General features: G+C 50.4%; 1 protein-coding gene and 1 non-coding gene across 4 annotated transcripts in view; both read right to left on the bottom strand.

Moving 5' to 3' along the window:
• Window positions 1–17,041, bottom strand: part of C2CD2 (C2 calcium dependent domain containing 2) — a 54,182-nt gene that overhangs the window by 32,051 nt on the left and 5,090 nt on the right. For all 3 annotated transcript variants that reach the window (XM_032461282.1, XM_032461225.1, XM_032461187.1), the window contains exons 2-3: window positions 12,347–12,445; window positions 1,266–1,385 (exon numbers count right to left, since the gene is read on the bottom strand). In XM_032461282.1, coding sequence (XP_032317173.1) covers window positions 1,266–1,385; window positions 12,347–12,445 — 219 coding nt within the window. The remainder of the gene's footprint in view (window positions 1–1,265; window positions 1,386–12,346; window positions 12,446–17,041) is intronic.
• Window positions 2,035–2,106, bottom strand: TRNAL-AAG. The gene has a single exon. It is a non-coding gene; the product is annotated as a tRNA-Leu (tRNA).

Genomic DNA, 17,041 nt, shown 5'->3' with positions numbered 1-17,041 from the left:
ACAGTTCCTCGGTGAATGGACTCACCCCACCCCCCAAGCTGTGTCATGTTGGGAACGTGTGTCCCACACTTCAAAATTAGCTTTTAATCACACTGCCCCCCAGGCTGGGGGGAGCAGGACCGCTTTGGCAGCTGACAAGCCCACGAGGTCAGCTGGACCTCTTGGATTCTAGACTCTCAGAAAGGGAGTGTTACTGGGGTGGGGGTGGGAGGCTAGGCTTCAGAAGAAAGCCATTTAGGGAGCCACAAATTCTCGTTTGCACTGGTTATTTAAACCCGTGTCTTTTTAAGGAAAGCCTACAGAATATCATTCTCCCTTGTGGCTGGCAATCCTGTATGCCTTGGGCTCATCCCTCAAACCAGCAGCCAAGCACAAGGACAGAGGAGAGCAGACACCAGCCTGAATTGGCAGTGACCCCTAAAACACACCCAGAAATTCACAAATTTTACACACCCGAAAAGCGAGAGCTTCACGTGTGAGACACACAGTTACCTGATGGTTCGAGCATTCAGAAGTTTCACTAGTAAGTCTACTATAATTACTATATACGTCTCTATTTAATATATATTTTATATACGACTCATATGTAATTATTAATATTATATATAAAATATACGTCAATTATAAGTCACATGTGTCTATTATAATTATTATAATAATGTCTATTATTCACTAAATAATAGTAATACTCATCTGTTAACTTATAAACATTTTAAAGGGTCTTTTAAAGTTGACTTTTTCAAAAACTAAAAGGAGGAACGTCAAGTCCAGCCCCTAAGCTGGTTTTCCAAGCTGCAGCAGACTTCTGAGGTCCAGCACCTGACTCTGAAACAGAACCGCTTTCCTCACCTCAAATGCCATTTACATTAACTGAACAGTCACCAACATTTGATACATTTCAATGCCTTGAAAAATACCACACCCCCGTATTTGATAGGTAGGAAACCCCTGAATTCATTATATATGCACATACATACGTGTGTATATGCGTACATGTGTGTGCATATATGTGTGTGTGTATATGTGTGCGTATATGTATGTGTGTATGTGTGCATATATGTGTCCATATACACGTACATATACATATACCTATTACGTGCACACTGTTTTATTTCCTACAGATACAATACAGAAGGTGACAGCTTGAAAATTATGAAATGAACGGTAACAAAACGGGTGTTCCCAGTCCCGTGATCGCACCACGCTCACCCTACAGCTTTCTGGGAACAGTTTTCCTAGGGCTCTCCCAAGCGCCCGAGCATTACCTGCAGATGAAACGGGGACACCCGCACGCCGTACACCTGACACCCTGCATCTTCAGACGAGGCCGGCACCACGCTGACCAGGAACTGAATGGTCTCGCCCACCACGTGACAGAACACCACCTGGAGGAGATTACAGAGGGAACTTCACGTGAGCGAGAGGAGAGCTGGTACCACACACGTCTTCATCTCACTGAACAAAATAACCTGCACTTCATACATCAGCCAGGACAGGAATTTAGAGTTTCAAACTTGGATCAACATCCGGGTTCCCATCTTTCCTATTATGCAGGAGTCTGAAAGCTGGAAACAATATTTCAAATCTTTTCTTCCAGTTGGATTTCTTGCCCAAATCTACTTAAAGTCTTTCCCACACATAAAGATTTTTTTCTTTAAATATTTCTTTGCTTTATTTCTCCACACAGTTGATTTTAAATTCCCCAGACATTTCATATTCATATGGAGTGAAAGCCATTAGCCATCCTCTCTCCCTAAAAAAAAAAAAAATGGGACTTCAAAAGAAAATAAGTTAACGGCTGTTACAAATGGAAAATAAAAAATGTACCTAGAACACAAGAAATTGTTTCTATCTAAATAATTTTTAACCTGTCTTGGTTTTTCAAAGATGGGGATAATTCAAAGGACATATGAAATACTAAACACTTACAAAATAATGCAGCCTCCACAAAAGCAGAGTGTAAAAGGAGCTCATTTAACGGCCTAGGAGACGGGGCAGGGATAGGTAACTAGGTATGTATGTATTTACTTACAGAGGAGGCACTGGGGATTGAACCCAGGACCTCATGCATCTTAAGCACGCGCTCTACCACTGAGCTACACCCTCCCCGCAGCAAAGCATTTTAGAGGGATGATTGTGACAGCTGTAACCGCACGGCGAGTCCCTCTACAGGAGCGGACCTTACAGAATGAGGGGTCGGCCACCCTCCTGGCAGGACGCCAAGCAAGCCCAGTGTGGGATGACTTCCAGGCCAGGTGCCAGGCTGGGAGGAAGGGTCGGGGGGGACGGGGGAGGGGGCCCGGCAGGTGGCCAGGGTGTCTGGCCAAAGCTGAGTAATCAGGAGGCTGAGAGTAAGGCAGGACAGACCCCGCATTCCCGAGCACTGGACGGTGTCACTTGGGAAGGAAGGAAGGAAGGAAAAAATTCTTTAATTCCTTAGTGGATTTATCAGAATCTAAACTGGCAGGGAGAAAGATGATCAAAATAGTCACTTCGTCAGGGTAACAGCTACTTCACCACGTCTGGCTGGAACGCATTCGCCCCCCCGCCCCCTTGTGGTCCCTGCCTAACCCCTCCCAGCCCCACCTGTACCGAGGCCCGCATCTCTCCACTCGGGCCCACCTGCCCCTCCAACAGAAACCTGACTGCACCACACTCGGCCCCCAGCGAGGGGTCCATCTCCAACGTCCACCATAAAAGACCTCGACAGCAGAGTTAGAGAGAAAATCTTGCCTTCTCTTGATACCAGCAAAAAATTGCACAACCCATACTTTCTTTAAGGTCGCTCTCGGAGGACTGGTTTATGTGGATTAGCTACAAATCTTCATGGTGGTGCTGCATCTCCAGAGGGCATCAGAGGTTGGAACAGAAAAATGTTTGTCTAAGAAATGTCGTCTATTCATTTTAAAAATAAATGCTCTATAAACAGTCCTTTTTGGAGGAATGTACTTTAATGCCAGATGAGTTACACACACCAATGACATGACACAGAGAAAATTCTCTGTCCTTTGTCTCAACAGGCCGGGCCATTTTACTGCTTAAAGTAAAAAACCAGGCAGTGACTGGTTAAAAGCCAATAAATACAAAAACAAGCAGATTTTAAAAGATTTTAAAAGACTTTAAAACTACCGGAATGTGGAGGGGAGGGTGTAGCTCGGTGGTAGAGCGCATGTTTACCTTGGTCCTGGGTTCAATCCCCAGTACCTCCATTAAGATAAAACATAATCCTACCCACCCCTCCCCTGCAAAACAACAACAAAAACAAACAAAAAGCAATAAAATTTCTAGAGTGCAAGCCTCCAAAAGTCACAATTACCATTCACATCACGTTGGGAAAGGAAGTGCACTCACTGGAAATGGGACACCTAAAGGTCCAAATGTCCTTTCATGGAGACCCCGAGGGTCTCCCCCGGCCCCACGGCTTCCCGGCCCTCTAAGTCACATCTGTCATCCAGACCATCCGCTCCTCCAGTGTTCAGCTGGAGCCGCCAACTGAAACAGCGATCCGATCCCACCTCAGCGTTCAGCACAGCCGCGCTGCTGCCACTCCTCCTGCGAGTCCAGCCGGAGAGACAGTGATCAGGGCCTGAACCTCCCCAGGGCCAGCCTCGGCCCCGCCACCCCGAGAGTAATAATGTCCCGTTTGTCACATGGACGGGAACAAAATGGAAAGGAGGTTTAAAAAATAATCTCTTTGAGCGCATTAAGGTGTTATCCACAGTGGGGGTCAAATCCCCTCAGCCCATGCAAACAGTGGCAAGGACCTCGCCATCCCCAGGGGTCCCCTCTCGGAACCGCAGAAGGCAGGGCCACCCTTCCAGCTACGGCCACAACGTCCAGGGTTGACTTCTATCCAAATACGGACCAATAGGTAGAGACCCTGACCTGGACCCTAGAGGGTTCCCACCCCAAACACAGCCGTGCTTACAAGGACCCCTCCTGAAGTCCACGAGTTACCTCCGCAGAGCCGCCCGGTGACGTGGAGCTGTTTGACGCGGCTGCTAACCCTTTGGTGCGGAGCTTCCCACAGACACCGTCTGATGCGGGTACTGGATTTTTAAAGTTAAATTGAAATGGTATCTGGCTTCTGCAGTGGGACCAAGGGCTTCTCTGAGAACAGAAGTGCCATGGGCCCCAGAGCAGGACTCCACCATGTCAAGCTCTGGGAGCAAAGAAGTGAGCTCCCTCGAACCGGAGACAGGAGGGGAGGGGGCAGGTGCAGCCATCAGGCGTCTGACACAGCAGTGAGCACCAGGGCGGCGGGAGACTTGGCTCCCAGTGGACCCTGAGCTTCCTCATAGGCTCCTGGTAAATGACACTCCCACAGGCGCCAGGGCGGCCTTCAGGCCGACCATACAAGCTCAAGGGGTGTGGCGGACCAGCTCCTGCGAATCGAGGCTCCTTCCCCAAAGCAGCTGGAACAATCCTCCCACTTGTTAGCATGTGAAGTTACCGAGGCCGAGGCCGTAAAAACCAGCGGCCCCGCCCCTCGTGGCCTTTCACTTGCCTTTGAGACGCCGCACTCCTCTGCGGAGTGTGCACCCCTCTGAATAAATCTACTTTTACTCAACTACGACCTGCTCTTGAATTCTTTCCTGCATGAAGCCCAGGAGCCTCACTTGGTGGGGCTCACTGCAGGGGCTCACCTGGGGCCTGGGACACGGCCGTCCTCTCATACCCCATTTTCCTGTATCAAATCCACCTGCTTTATTCTTGAGACTTTTTTCCCCCAGAGCAAGCAAAGAAACGGTCGATGACACAAACCACCTCAAAATCACGCAACAGTGCACTCAGATAGACCCCCTTCCTCTCTGCGCAGGAGCGCCTGTCGGGGGTGGGCTCCACGTGGCGAGGGTCCCAGAGGTGGGCCTGGGCTGACAGGTGAGGGGTCACAGGTGAGGGGTCAGGGTCGCTGGTCCACCCCCAGCGATCAAGACAGGAGGCAGCATCATCCGGGTGTAGAGGGCACATTTTGGTTCTAACCTGCATGGAGGGAGAGCTGAGGCCTTCAGTCAAGGTGGTTTTTTTTTTTTTTTCAACTTTATCTGTTTCATATGTATGATTTGTCATCAATTTTTGATTTTAGAAATCTTTTGGGGGGTGAAGTAACTAGGTTTATTTACTTATTTATTTTAAGGAGGGACTGGGGATTGAACTCAGGACCTCATGCATGCTGAGCATGCGCCCTGCCACTGAGCTCCACCCTCCCCCTCAGTCAACAACTCTCCAGTTTCAAGACCTTAAACTCAAGTAGTCACACACCTATGCAAATAGGTCTTTTCTTGACTCTGTCTTCCTTTGTTTGCCCAAAGAACCCTAGGCCTAGGGGCTCCCCAGTTTTGTTGCCAACAAGAAAGTCCTCTGATCTTCAAGTCTCCCTGTGCTTTTCCACTTGCCTTTTCAGTTAAATTTCTTGTGCAGTGGCCTCGGCTTCTCCCTCTCTGAGAATACTCTAGAGAACTAGAAATTATTTAATTACGTTTGTCTCTAAGAACGAGGAGCACAGCTGAGAAAATGTATCTAGAAGGTTTACGTCGCTGCATGTTTTGCACTTAAATCGCACTGTTTTACATCATGAGGAGAGAACTCCCAAATAAAATGGACGCAAAGACCCTCTACGAGTGTCTGATCACATTTCTTCCCCAACTCTGCAGCCTCGTCTCCACCCCGCAGGTATCAAGACAGCGCGAGTCTGATCTAAAACATCACTTCTACTCCAGAGAACCCAGGCAGAGCTAGATGTTCTCAGAGCGTCTGTAAAGCTCACCCTGCTTGCCTGCTCACTTCCAATACATGGCTGAAGATGCATTTTTATATGAAATTCTCCCAGTGGACTGGGGTGAAAAATGCTGGGAACAAGGTGGTGGCCAACCAGCCCCTAGGAATGCTGGGTAGACACTCTAAGCATCACCCTCGAGGGGTGTGCCTGGGACCGCACAGACTCCGACACTCCACCCCCAGCAACGCTCTCCATCCCTTCTCTTGTTGGGACCCCTTAAAATGCACAATGCGGGAGGCGGGCAGAGTTCCGTGGTAGAGTGTATGTTCAGCAAGCACAAGGTCCTGAGCTCAATCCCCACTCCCTTCGTGGAAATAAATAAGTAAATAAATAAACCTAATTACCTCCCCCCTCAAAACAAACAAGACCAACAAATAAATAAAATATTTTAAAAATGAACGAGGCTTTCTAGTAACAGGACACTGCAGTAATAGGAGGTACTGTTACTGCACAGTGTGGTTTAGTGGAGGCAGTCCTCAGCTTAAACACCTGCTCTCTTGCATGGACTCTATGCGCTGAAAAATGTATACGAGACGCTTCCTTTAAAATGAAGGGCAGGAGGGAACCAGGGCTCTTCCGGGCTGGCTGTTAGCGCCCCAGGTCGGGGCCAGGTCACTCTGCCACACCCGCACCTGGTGCTGCTGCCCTGTGTTCCAACACACACACAAAGCCTCACTTGCCCGAGGGGCCTCTCCCCACCTCTTCTCCAGACCAAGCACCTGAGGGCTGACAGCGCAGAGTTCCATAGGCTGTCATCCAAACAAACAGGTGGCCCGCCAGGAGGCCCTGCTCCCACTCAGGTCTCAAAGGGCGGGCCTCCCGTCTCACCCCTGCCCTTGGAAAGACTGCTTCAAAACAATTGCACAATCTGTTAGTATTTTAGCCGTCAATACCCAGAGAATGTGGTACTTGGAATTTCAAGTTGTGAAAAGCCAGAAAAAAAAAAAAAAAAAAAAGTCAACCAAGTTTCCTATTTGCCACCACAGGGAGAAATGTGGACAGCTTTGCATCACTCACCCTTGCAAACCAACGCACCCACCGAGGTCTGGAAAGAGCCCAGGAGACCCTGGCACCTCTCAGAATTTATTTTAGTGTATAAATGTGTAACAGAGAGCCTTAAGTAGAAACAAACAAACAAAACCAAAAGCCATGTGCTCACAGTGCACAGGTCACACCGGGGAGGGCTGTGGGCTCCCCGACAGACAACGCAGAGTAAGATTCTGGGGGAAATTCCATGCAGTTGCCCAAGGTCTGTTGGTTGCCATGGTTTTACAGAAGCAAAGCTTGGCCAGTGTCCTTTCGTTCCTTTTTCCCCATCTTCATTATCTCTTCCGTGGTTGGGGTGGGTGGGGTGGGAGCTTAAGTTAATTGATAATAATAAAAATGTAAGGAATAATAGTAATGCCATTGATCACGGCGTGCAGCGGTGGGAGCTGCTTTCTGGAGGCCGACTCGGGTTCAATTCCAGCCTCTACTATTTAGAGGCTCTCCGTCCCCCTGCCCAAGTGCCCCGGCCTCTTTGCCTCGGTCTCCTCCTCTGTACAATGGGCAGGACGCTTCCTTGGGCAGAGGACAGCTGCGCACCGATGGGAACAGACGCGGCCCCCACCGGCCTGTGGCATCAGGAGATGGGATACGGCAGGGGCGCTGCAGGGACTGCGCAGGCTGAGGCCCTCGCTCCCCCACAGCCCTGCCGGGGGAGCCCTCCTCTACAGACAAAGCCTGTGGCTCAGAGGGAGGAGGAGGTGCCTAAGATGCGCTCAGCTCCGGCCTGAGTCTCCCTGGCTTCCCGGACTTTCTCCCCGCGGGGTAGATTGCTATGTTTATTTAAAACTTGAATCTATAGCCATCGCTGTACCATCTGAAGCCTCTGTTATTGACAGAGGACACTGAAAACAGAGATAAGTAATGCTTTCCATGGGACAGGACACACACCAAGAAGGCCAATGTCACTGCGGTCCCCCAGCACCAAGTGTGACCCTTGCTTTCCCTGGCAAGCCTGCTACATATCCATCCTGTCCGCAGGGACGCTCACCGCGCTTCCTAAGGCAATGCGTGGCCTTCTGAGTGAGCGCCGCCCTCCAAACCCTGCTCCACTTCCAGGAGCTCCCCACTGCCTGCGCAGCCCTCACGCCCCCACAGATCTTCTGCCCACGATGTGCTGCAGAGGGGCTGTCGCTGCTGCCCGAGGAGGAGGAGCTACTCTCAGGCCACTGGTGACACAGAAATTAAGTGTCCATCTTCTGGGTCAGACATTCTGGAGCAAAACTCTCCCAGATGTGAGGAAAGAGAACACGGGTACAAACTAGGTGCTCTTGTGTAAGAGCGTAATTACAGAGTGGGAGAAATCGATGTACTCAGGGCGTGTCGGGGCAGGAAGAGAGGGCAGTGGCAGCCCCTGGAGAGGAGTCTGAGGGTGATGCCTTCCTCCGTGGGGAATGCCCCACGAAAAGCACCTCTCAGCATCACCAGCCCTCGCTGGTCCTGCCACCTGGCCAGGCCGAGTGTGTGTCTGCGGACACGGAGCCCTGGAGACAGGGTGCTTCCAGCTGCCACCTGAAAAAGTGTCCTACCAGAGGCACTCAGGCTCCCTGCACCAGGACTGTGTCTTAGGGATAAATATTTGGTCTTTGCTCTTGGTGCTTAGCACACAGCTCCTAAAACCCTTGGACTCTCCGCAGTGATAAGAATGTCTCTTGTATGCTGAGGGGTGACTGGTGGTTGGGACAGCAGAATAACATCAGTACGGGGGCCTGGGGGCCACAGACACAGGGGCTCCATTAGAGGCTTTTAGTCGCCACCTGGACCTCAGGGGAGGGACAGGGACTGGAGACTGAATCACTCACCAATGACCTGTGATTTAATCAGCCAGTGCCTGTGTAATGGAATTGCCATAAAAACTATTAAACAATGGGGCGCAGAGAGCTTCTGGTCTGTTGACCCCAGGAGGTCCTGGGGCGGGGGTGGGTGGGGGTAGAAGCTCCACCCCTTCTCCCTCCCCTGCCCCAGGCATCTCTTCCCTTTGGCTGTTTCTGAGCTGCGTTCTTTATGAGAAACTAATGCTGGTAAGAAATAGCAACAGTAATGGTAAGTAGTAATGACACACTAGAGTGTATTACTATAATCACAGTAACTAAGTAAACTGTTTTCCTGAGTTTTGTGAGCTGTTCTAGCAAATGATGAGGCGTGAGGAGGGGGCTGTGACCCCCACTGTATGGCCACCAGGCAGCCCAGACTTGGGGTCGGCGTCGGGAGTGGGGGGGCAGGGGTCTGCGCTGACTTCGCGTAGTCAGTGCCAGAATCAAACGGAACTGTAGGACGCCCGGTGGACACCCAGAGAGCTGGAGGATCACTTCGGGCGGAAGGAAAACACGCACATTTCTGATGCCAGAAGAGTGGTGAGGGGACTATGCACCTACCTTGGGTCCCAAAAGATGACTCAAATGCTCTAAGGTATGCAGGACCCCGCTCTCTACGCAGGACATTGGGGCGAGGAGCTTTCTGAGGAGCCAGATGTTTGCAAAGGTGGTTACTTTGGGGGGGTCTTCAGGGGCTGCAGGAGAAAGTCGGAGTACAGGGCACCCGGAGGGCGGGGAAGGCCTGCTTCTGTTCTGCGAGGGTCCCACAGGGAGATGCAAGACCAGCCCTAAACCAGGGAGATGCTCACGGAGGGGGACCAGGGCCCCGCTCTCATCTGCTTGATCAAAGACGTGACTATTACCAGACCCGTTGGTCCAGAAGGAGTCATCCCTATTGCTACCTCAAATGCCATCCACACGACCCTTGTCAGGGCTGAGTGAGAAAGCTGAGAAACAGAACCTGACATTCTGGCAGGAGCTTAGGAAGGGGAGCAGGATGTCCCTGAAGTCCCCTGTTGGTGTCTCTTGTCCACCTATTCACATCCTCGGGCTCTGCTACGGCTCTTCCTTTCTCAAGAATTACGCAGAGCATGAAGAACACATGACGCCGCCAACTGGGAACTCAATCTCAGTTACGAACACAAGGTGGGTGGTTTAGCTCCTGAAAGGATTTAGGCACCCTTGTCAGTGTCCTGCCCAGCAGGCAGTCTGGGAGCATGAGTTCCTGGGACAACATTTCTTCTTCATTTAGCGCAAGGATGTTAGGGAACCTCCCACAGGGACAAATTACAAGAGAAACTGATTAGCCTGGCTTGATTGCTTTGCAAATGGGTGCCCTGAAATGGGCTGTGATCAGCCAAGGTTCTCAGCCAAGAGAGGAAAAGGTTGTGTAGGATCCAAGCACCCTGGGGTGTCCTGCTCCCCACTTCCCAGGAGCCAGGTGGATCCCCACAGCACCCCCGCTGGAGGGCGTGGACAGGACCCGGACTGGTCCAGGGTACCATGGCACTCAGCCTACGTTCCTGCACGGTCAGGGGGCTGGCCAGCAGCCCATAAGCACTGAGAGAGGACAGAGGACAGAGGACAGCCGGGCCCCAGCACGACAAGACACTGGCACGCTCTCAGGTCCTCCCTAGCCAAGGAAACACAGAAGTCAGGAACTATGGAGAAACTTGTAAAAGAAAACAAGACCGTGTACACTTTCCCAGCTGTCTGCTGGGTAGAGAGCTTCCGAGAATTCACTGAGGACGGCGATCTGAGGTCCCATCCCAGGAGAGCGGAGGGAGGTAGGGGCAGACTTAAAAAAAAGAAAAGGCTTATGCACTTTCACATCATTTTTAACTTTTTAATGGGCAAGCACTATTTCTGCAATGGTATTAAAATGGTTTAACCGCCCACCTTCCAAAGGTCGCTTTACTGGTACAATATGTTAAGACCTTTAAAAATGGTCTATTGCTATTTCAGTCTCTGCTCCCTCCCTGTCCCCTCCAGGCCAGCCCCTGAATGCTCTGCTCCTCTCTTAATGCAGACAGCGTCAGAAAACAGCAAACAGAAACTGACCGCCCCAAAGGGACTTGGGGGCTGTTCGTCAATAACGGGGAGGACATCACTGCAGGGAGGCACTTCCCAGGCAGGGGCCTGGGCAGGTCAGGCCTGCAGCAAGCTGGCTCTCAGCCCCCCCCAGTCTCTGACACTGGGCCATCTGCACTCATGGCCCTTTCCAGCTCTTCTGGGCTGTGCTGGCGTCAGCATCTTGCATGGTTGCCACCAGTTTCCTCCTGCAACCCCAATCCAATACCTTCCAGAGACTTCCCCATGCTTGCTGCAGGGATTAGGGGGCTATGTGACTCTAACGTTGGCCAGGAGATGGAGAAAGAGAGCTGTCCTGCACTGCCAGGACAGAGGAAGGCGGACCAGCGCCTTGGGGACCAATTCTGGAATCTGGGGTAGAGCTGAAGCGTGTATACCTACAACCCCACAATCCCACGCACACCTGCCTGGAGATACTCCTGTGCTTGTGCCTGAGGACTCAGGAGACAGTTCACAGCAACTCTACTGTACTTGTGAAAAAGAAAGCTACCCGATTATTCATCTGTGGAAGCAGCCCCGATCCCCCAGAGTCCTGAATGTTATCTCAAGGTAATGAGCGAGCAGGGCACAAATCAACCTGCGTGAACCTCCAAACCGCCAAGATGTATAAAGAGAAAGCTTGCTGTCAGACTGTGCACGCAAGACGGCGACCCTGACAAATGCACAAGCAGCAAACACTCCAGCTGAGCCCGGGAGGACACACAGGGGGCGGGGCCCCAGGGCTGGGGCACCTCCTTCTCTGTCTGGGGCCACACAGACGCCCCTTCCTCGCTGCCTGCTGAATGGCATGCATTTAACTTGATGCTAAATTCTGGAGAGACACATGGGCAAAAGACCTCGGACCTGAGAGTTTCTTCTCACTTTCTCCAGATACCTTATTTAAAAAAAAACTTTACAATTACATGTGGCATTGGGCTGGTCTAGTAAGTAATTTCGGCCTGAACTGTTAGCAACTGTAAAACAAACTCATGTAATATCGAAATGGCTTCAATCTACATATCATGCCATGGAATTCTTCACATACTACTATTTACATAATTTTATACATATATATATATAAATTAAGATATAATCCATCCATTTAAACTGTAAGATTAAATGGTTTTCAAATATATTTCACAGAATTGTACAAACATCACCCCCATCACTCTTAGAGCGTTTTCATCTCCCCCACAAAATCCCGTCCCCACCAGCAGTCACTGCTCACGTCCCCTCCCGTATTACTCGTCCCCGCCCCCCGGACATCACTAATCCACCTTCTGCCTCTGCTGGTGTCTCTGCTTGGGACCTTTCACAGAAAAGGAGTTGTGCAGCATGTCCTTTCATGTCTGGCTGCTTTCACTCAGTAGCGAGTCTTCCAGGCTCATCCGCGTGGGAGCACGTGTCAGAACTGCATCCCTTTATGAGGCCAGATCATCCTCCATTATGAGGAGGTGTCACATTTTACTTATCCACCCATCAGTTGATGGGCCAGATTTTTTTTTTTTTTTTTGAAATGTGGGGGGATGTAAGATGTCGGCATTTTTAGTCATTCTCAGACAGAATCAATCCCCTGAGCCCGGCTTCAGATTCACTTCCTCCGTGAGGAAAGGCCAGCGGCGGCGCCCAGCCTGCTCACCTTCTCCTGGGCCGACCTGGCCGTGCTGGAGACTTGCTGCACCGCCAGCTCCAGGGGCTGCTGCAGTGGGTCCTCCTGGAAGCGCAGGAGCAGTGGGCCCTGGAACAGAAAAGCACAGTGAGGAGGCGGGGGCTCTGGGGTGGGGGCGGGGCTGCTTTCTAAGGGAAATTACATACTTGTGACAAAGCTCTGCAGATCTAAGAAACTGTGATATGACTTCTAGTTAAACCCGTGCTTCTAAACAGCAGCGATGGACAAATAATGGTAGGAAACGTTAGAGCAAAACCGATGTTACAATAAAGGCAGCAAAGGTGTTCTGAACGCTCCTGTTCACGGTGTAAGGGGAGGGGCCCAGGCTCCTGGGGTGCGGACAGGCTGCTTCGTGCTGGGCGGTGGGTCTGCAGGTCAAGCCCGGTGTCCAGCCAAACACAGCAGGTCTGAGGGCTGTGTCCGCCCCTTCTGCTGGGAAAGCGCTCTCTCTGGCTTCAGAGAGTCGCCTTTCCCTTCTCCACGTGGGTGCTGGTGCTCTGCTCAGGGTGCTGCTCCCCCTTCTCCTCTCCTATTGCCCGGGGTGGGAACCCCTGGGGGGTCAGATGTTCTCCCTGGAATTTGGGATACCTTGGCTGGAAATGAGCCAACCAGTGGCTGTGTTCACAGACTGGATGCCCAAGCCCCCGCTTTGCAGACACCAGCGCTGCCGGGCTCCTGCCCAGCCCCCCGGGGTCTCCTCCTTCAAGTCTGCCTTCTGCTCCAAGCATCCTCCCGCGCCCTGCCAAAAAGTCCTCCGTGGCTTGCCAGCCTACATCCCTTCTGGTTTTTGCGATTAAAATCTCCAAGTGAGAGGTGTGCAATTAAATTAATATGACCACAAGAGAACAAGATTGATGCTTTATAAAAGAACAAATCGGGGCGTGTGTAGCCAACCAAGTCTTGGCCTTTTAAAAAAACAAGTTCTTTTGCGAGGCCAAACACTTACGCCAGCACGACAAGCCTGGAATGAAACTCTCCTTCAACTCTCTTCCTGACACGCTCTGGAAAGCACGTCAGAAGGTGAGTTCTGATTGGGTGTTTCAAAAAGGAATTCAGCCCCACAACTTCCCACCACATCTCATCTATTTCTGAGGCTCTCAGCTGTGATGAGCTGGTTCCGGCCACAGGCATCGCCTAGGGTAGGGAACGAAAATGGTGCAAACCAGCACTGACGCTCTCTTCTGGCAAGTGCAGAGCAGATGAGCAAGAATGAAGTCATCACAGGCTGCTTCTTAAGAATTCCCAGTGATGAACAGTAAATCCACAGCAAAGAGCATTGTCACCGACATGCTTCAAACCTCACCCTGTCTTAGCAACATCTATCTCATCCCCTAAAAATCACCGGGGGAAAATTAAACCTACTTTTCAAGTGATGGAGTCATGTTTAGGGGCTGTTCTGCTGACATTCTTCACGGCTGGGAACTTGGGTTGGTGTGACCTGCTGGCCAGGGGCTTGGTGATGACACCGCTCTGTGCCGGGCCCCCTGGCTGAGGTAACAGTGCCCAGCACAGAGCCCACTGCCAGGCAGGGAACCCCCCCATCACCCCTGGGCAGGAGATGCTACAGCCGCTGGAACTGCGTGTGAAACAAGGTAGCTTCTGCACCAGCTGAAAACACAACGCGGCCCTAAGCAGGTGGATGCCGCCTCCTGTCCCAGCAGGAGGTGCAGTCTACGCCCTCTTACCTACGGCTCCTTCTGAATGAAAGCTCTGAACCTATTCTGCTGGGAATGTCAACATTAAGGGGCAGTCTCACAAAGGGGATAAACGACTAAGTCAAAATAAGGACCCAGAGCCTCCCCTTCCCTTTCCAATTGCCGAATCCTGGAGTTTTGGGAAGCCTAGTGTGGGCTCAGCACAGCCACCATCGCCCACTTCTCCACACTCCGTCCATGGCAGGTGGCCCCATTCCAGACTCAATCCCGCGTGGACTGAAGTAAGATGTGATGTGCACAGGGAAAAGCAACATGCAGGAACCACCAGGAAAACGTTGAGAGAGAAAAATAAGAGACTAGCTCTCCTGACATTAAAACACACAGAACTTCCATAATTCAAACTGTGTGGTCCCGGCACAGACAACTGGTGAACTAAACCAGGACGTCCAGAAGAGACCCCGATACTGGCAGAAACAGTGCGTGACAAAGGTGGCGTCCCAAAGCACTGGGTGAAGATGGGATTTTTTTTTTTAATGTGGATGTGAGAGGAACCCCAGGTGGAATACAAGCATGACTGCACCATAAGCAGCAAGAACACATCAAGAAACCACCACCCTGCAGGGGCCAGGAAACAGATCTGACCTGAGAAACTACAGAAAACAGTATCCTGGCTGCACGTAAGTGCCAGAATCTAGTCAGTAAACCTGTTTCTCACAGGCGCACAGGTTAGCAATTCAGAAATTACTCTGTGCACACACTAGAACGGATCAAATACGTAAGCCTGTTACAGAGGGTAAGTCCCAGAGGCCTCACTCTGGGAGAAGGAAGTTAAAGATAAGGAAGGAGGAAGATGAAAATGGACTCTGTGCTGCTGACCTGGAATCCAGGGTATCAGTAAAAAGTCATGGTTTTGAAGAGACAGACAGACAGATGTGTGCACATGAATGTGTTAGCATCCACACATATATTTCCTCAGTCTCTCCACTAACAGGGCCCAGAAGCAATGAGACTCCAGCAGTAATAAGCACACTGGATGCCCAGATCTTGGTTTCTAAACACTTCCCAGGAAAAGGAATCGGGGCGGCTTGCAGAAGTGGACGAATCCAAAGCCAGAGGAGAAGAAAAGTACAAGATGAGTCAAGAGCAAACATCTTGTAGAACCATAAAGCAAGGGGGGCTAAAAAAAGAGAATATACATACATGAGCACAAGAGGCCACGATCAAAAGAGCTTCTAATGGCCAAAACAAAAACAGTTGAAGCAACAAAATAAATAGCGATAGTACTGGATTATAACCCATGGAATAAAGTATCCATGAGTCCATACCGATGTATATGCCCAATTAAAAATGTAGGTGGAGAAGACGTGGTAGCTCTTTCTTGCAGTAGAATTCCAATGAATAAATGTAGAATGAGAGAGAGAAGTAAAAACCATCATTAGGCAAACTCCTCGGAGTCTATTGTTACAGACTAGATATGCAGGTGGATGCCAAAATCAGTGGGCAAAAGTGTAAGGAGTAACAGGATTTGAACAGTCTCAGAGTATCTCCTCCACACATGTGTTAACTACTGGGGAAAAGTATAAAAGCAGACGTAAGATATAAGAGAAACTGGCGGAAATCACCTTCACCAAGGGGTCAAGGCCACCGTCCCCCACCGTCGGCCACAGTGACATCACGAACCCCGTGATGCAGGCCACGGGAGGGGGCACGTCACTTCTGTGGTTTATACAACTGCAGTCCAACTGTGTGGAAACACCAAATTGAGGGATATTTGGCAAGATAACAATCAATACTCTTTAGAGGTTTCAAGGTCATGAAAAATAACGAAAGACTGGGGAACTTTCACAGACTGCAGGAGACAAACACAGAGCAACAACACAATACCACGTAGAACCTGAATGGGAACGATAAAAGGAGACTGGTGGAAAACCCATGAAATTCAAGTAAGGTCTTCAGTTTAGTTAAAACTTTTCTTAATTTCTTGTACTGTTAAAGCGTTACTGTCATTGCACTGTGACATATGGTAACAGGATGCTAATTTCTTACACTGTTATAATGTTAGTATCATTGTACTATGAAATACAGTAACATTGTACCGATGTTAATTTCTCATCCTGTTACAATGTTAGTATCGTTGCGCTATGAATTACAGTCACATTGTGCCAATGTTAATTTCTTGGTTCTGATCATTATGCTATGGTTATGTAAGGCTGGGTGAGGAAAGCATGGAAACTGAATTGTTTTTGCAACTTTTCTCTAAATCTAAAAGCAGTAAAAACATGAGAAGTTTTTTGTTTTTTTAAAGGGAGACTTGCAAGAAAGCAGCCCACCTTTATTGACTCCATTGGCTACAGGCCTTGCACAGATCTCATCTCATTTGGAGTGGATGCTGTCTTCCTGACGGAACGTAAAGTTATTCTTTTCCACAGATGAAGCACAGAGAGGTCACAGCCTGCCCAAGGTCACACAGCCCCAGAGCTGCCTTCCAGCCTAAGCAGTGAACACACAGCTCTTCTAAGAGGCTCAAGAGGTGCCCTCCCTCCTCAGCACCCCGCGAAGGGCCAATGGGAGTGGAAGCTAGCTTTGGCTGCATTTTAGTTGCCATTAACACTACACCCACTCTTCCTTCCCCTGAAGTCCCGTCTCGCTGAGGGAATGGGTGAGTGCAAAGAACAACCTGAACTGGCATCCATTCCTGGTTTCTATTGACAATCTGCAAAGTCATCAGTGAGCCTCCCTTAATGTTGACTCTTTAGAAGCGAAAAACAAAGCACATTAAACAGCTTGTTTGGCCCGGGCTTGGCCAGCTCCCAGGTAGGGAAGGCCTGTGTCCAGACGCGGTGATGCGCATTGCCAGTGCTTCTCCCCCTCCAGCGACGAGTTTCTAACAGAACCTGCCATATTCAGGCCCCGACCGCCGCCTGGCCCGAGCCAGCCACGCACTGGGCCCCGGGTGGGCTGTGCCTGGACAGACAGGACTCTGGCCTCTGCTTCCCTTACAATCCCAGGA

This window comes from Camelus ferus, chromosome 1 (genome assembly GCF_009834535.1).
Source record: "Camelus ferus isolate YT-003-E chromosome 1, BCGSAC_Cfer_1.0, whole genome shotgun sequence".
Classification (NCBI taxonomy): domain Eukaryota; kingdom Metazoa; phylum Chordata; class Mammalia; order Artiodactyla; family Camelidae; genus Camelus; species Camelus ferus.
Note: the sequence above shows the minus strand (reverse complement) of the source record. Positions and strands in the feature narration are given on the sequence as shown.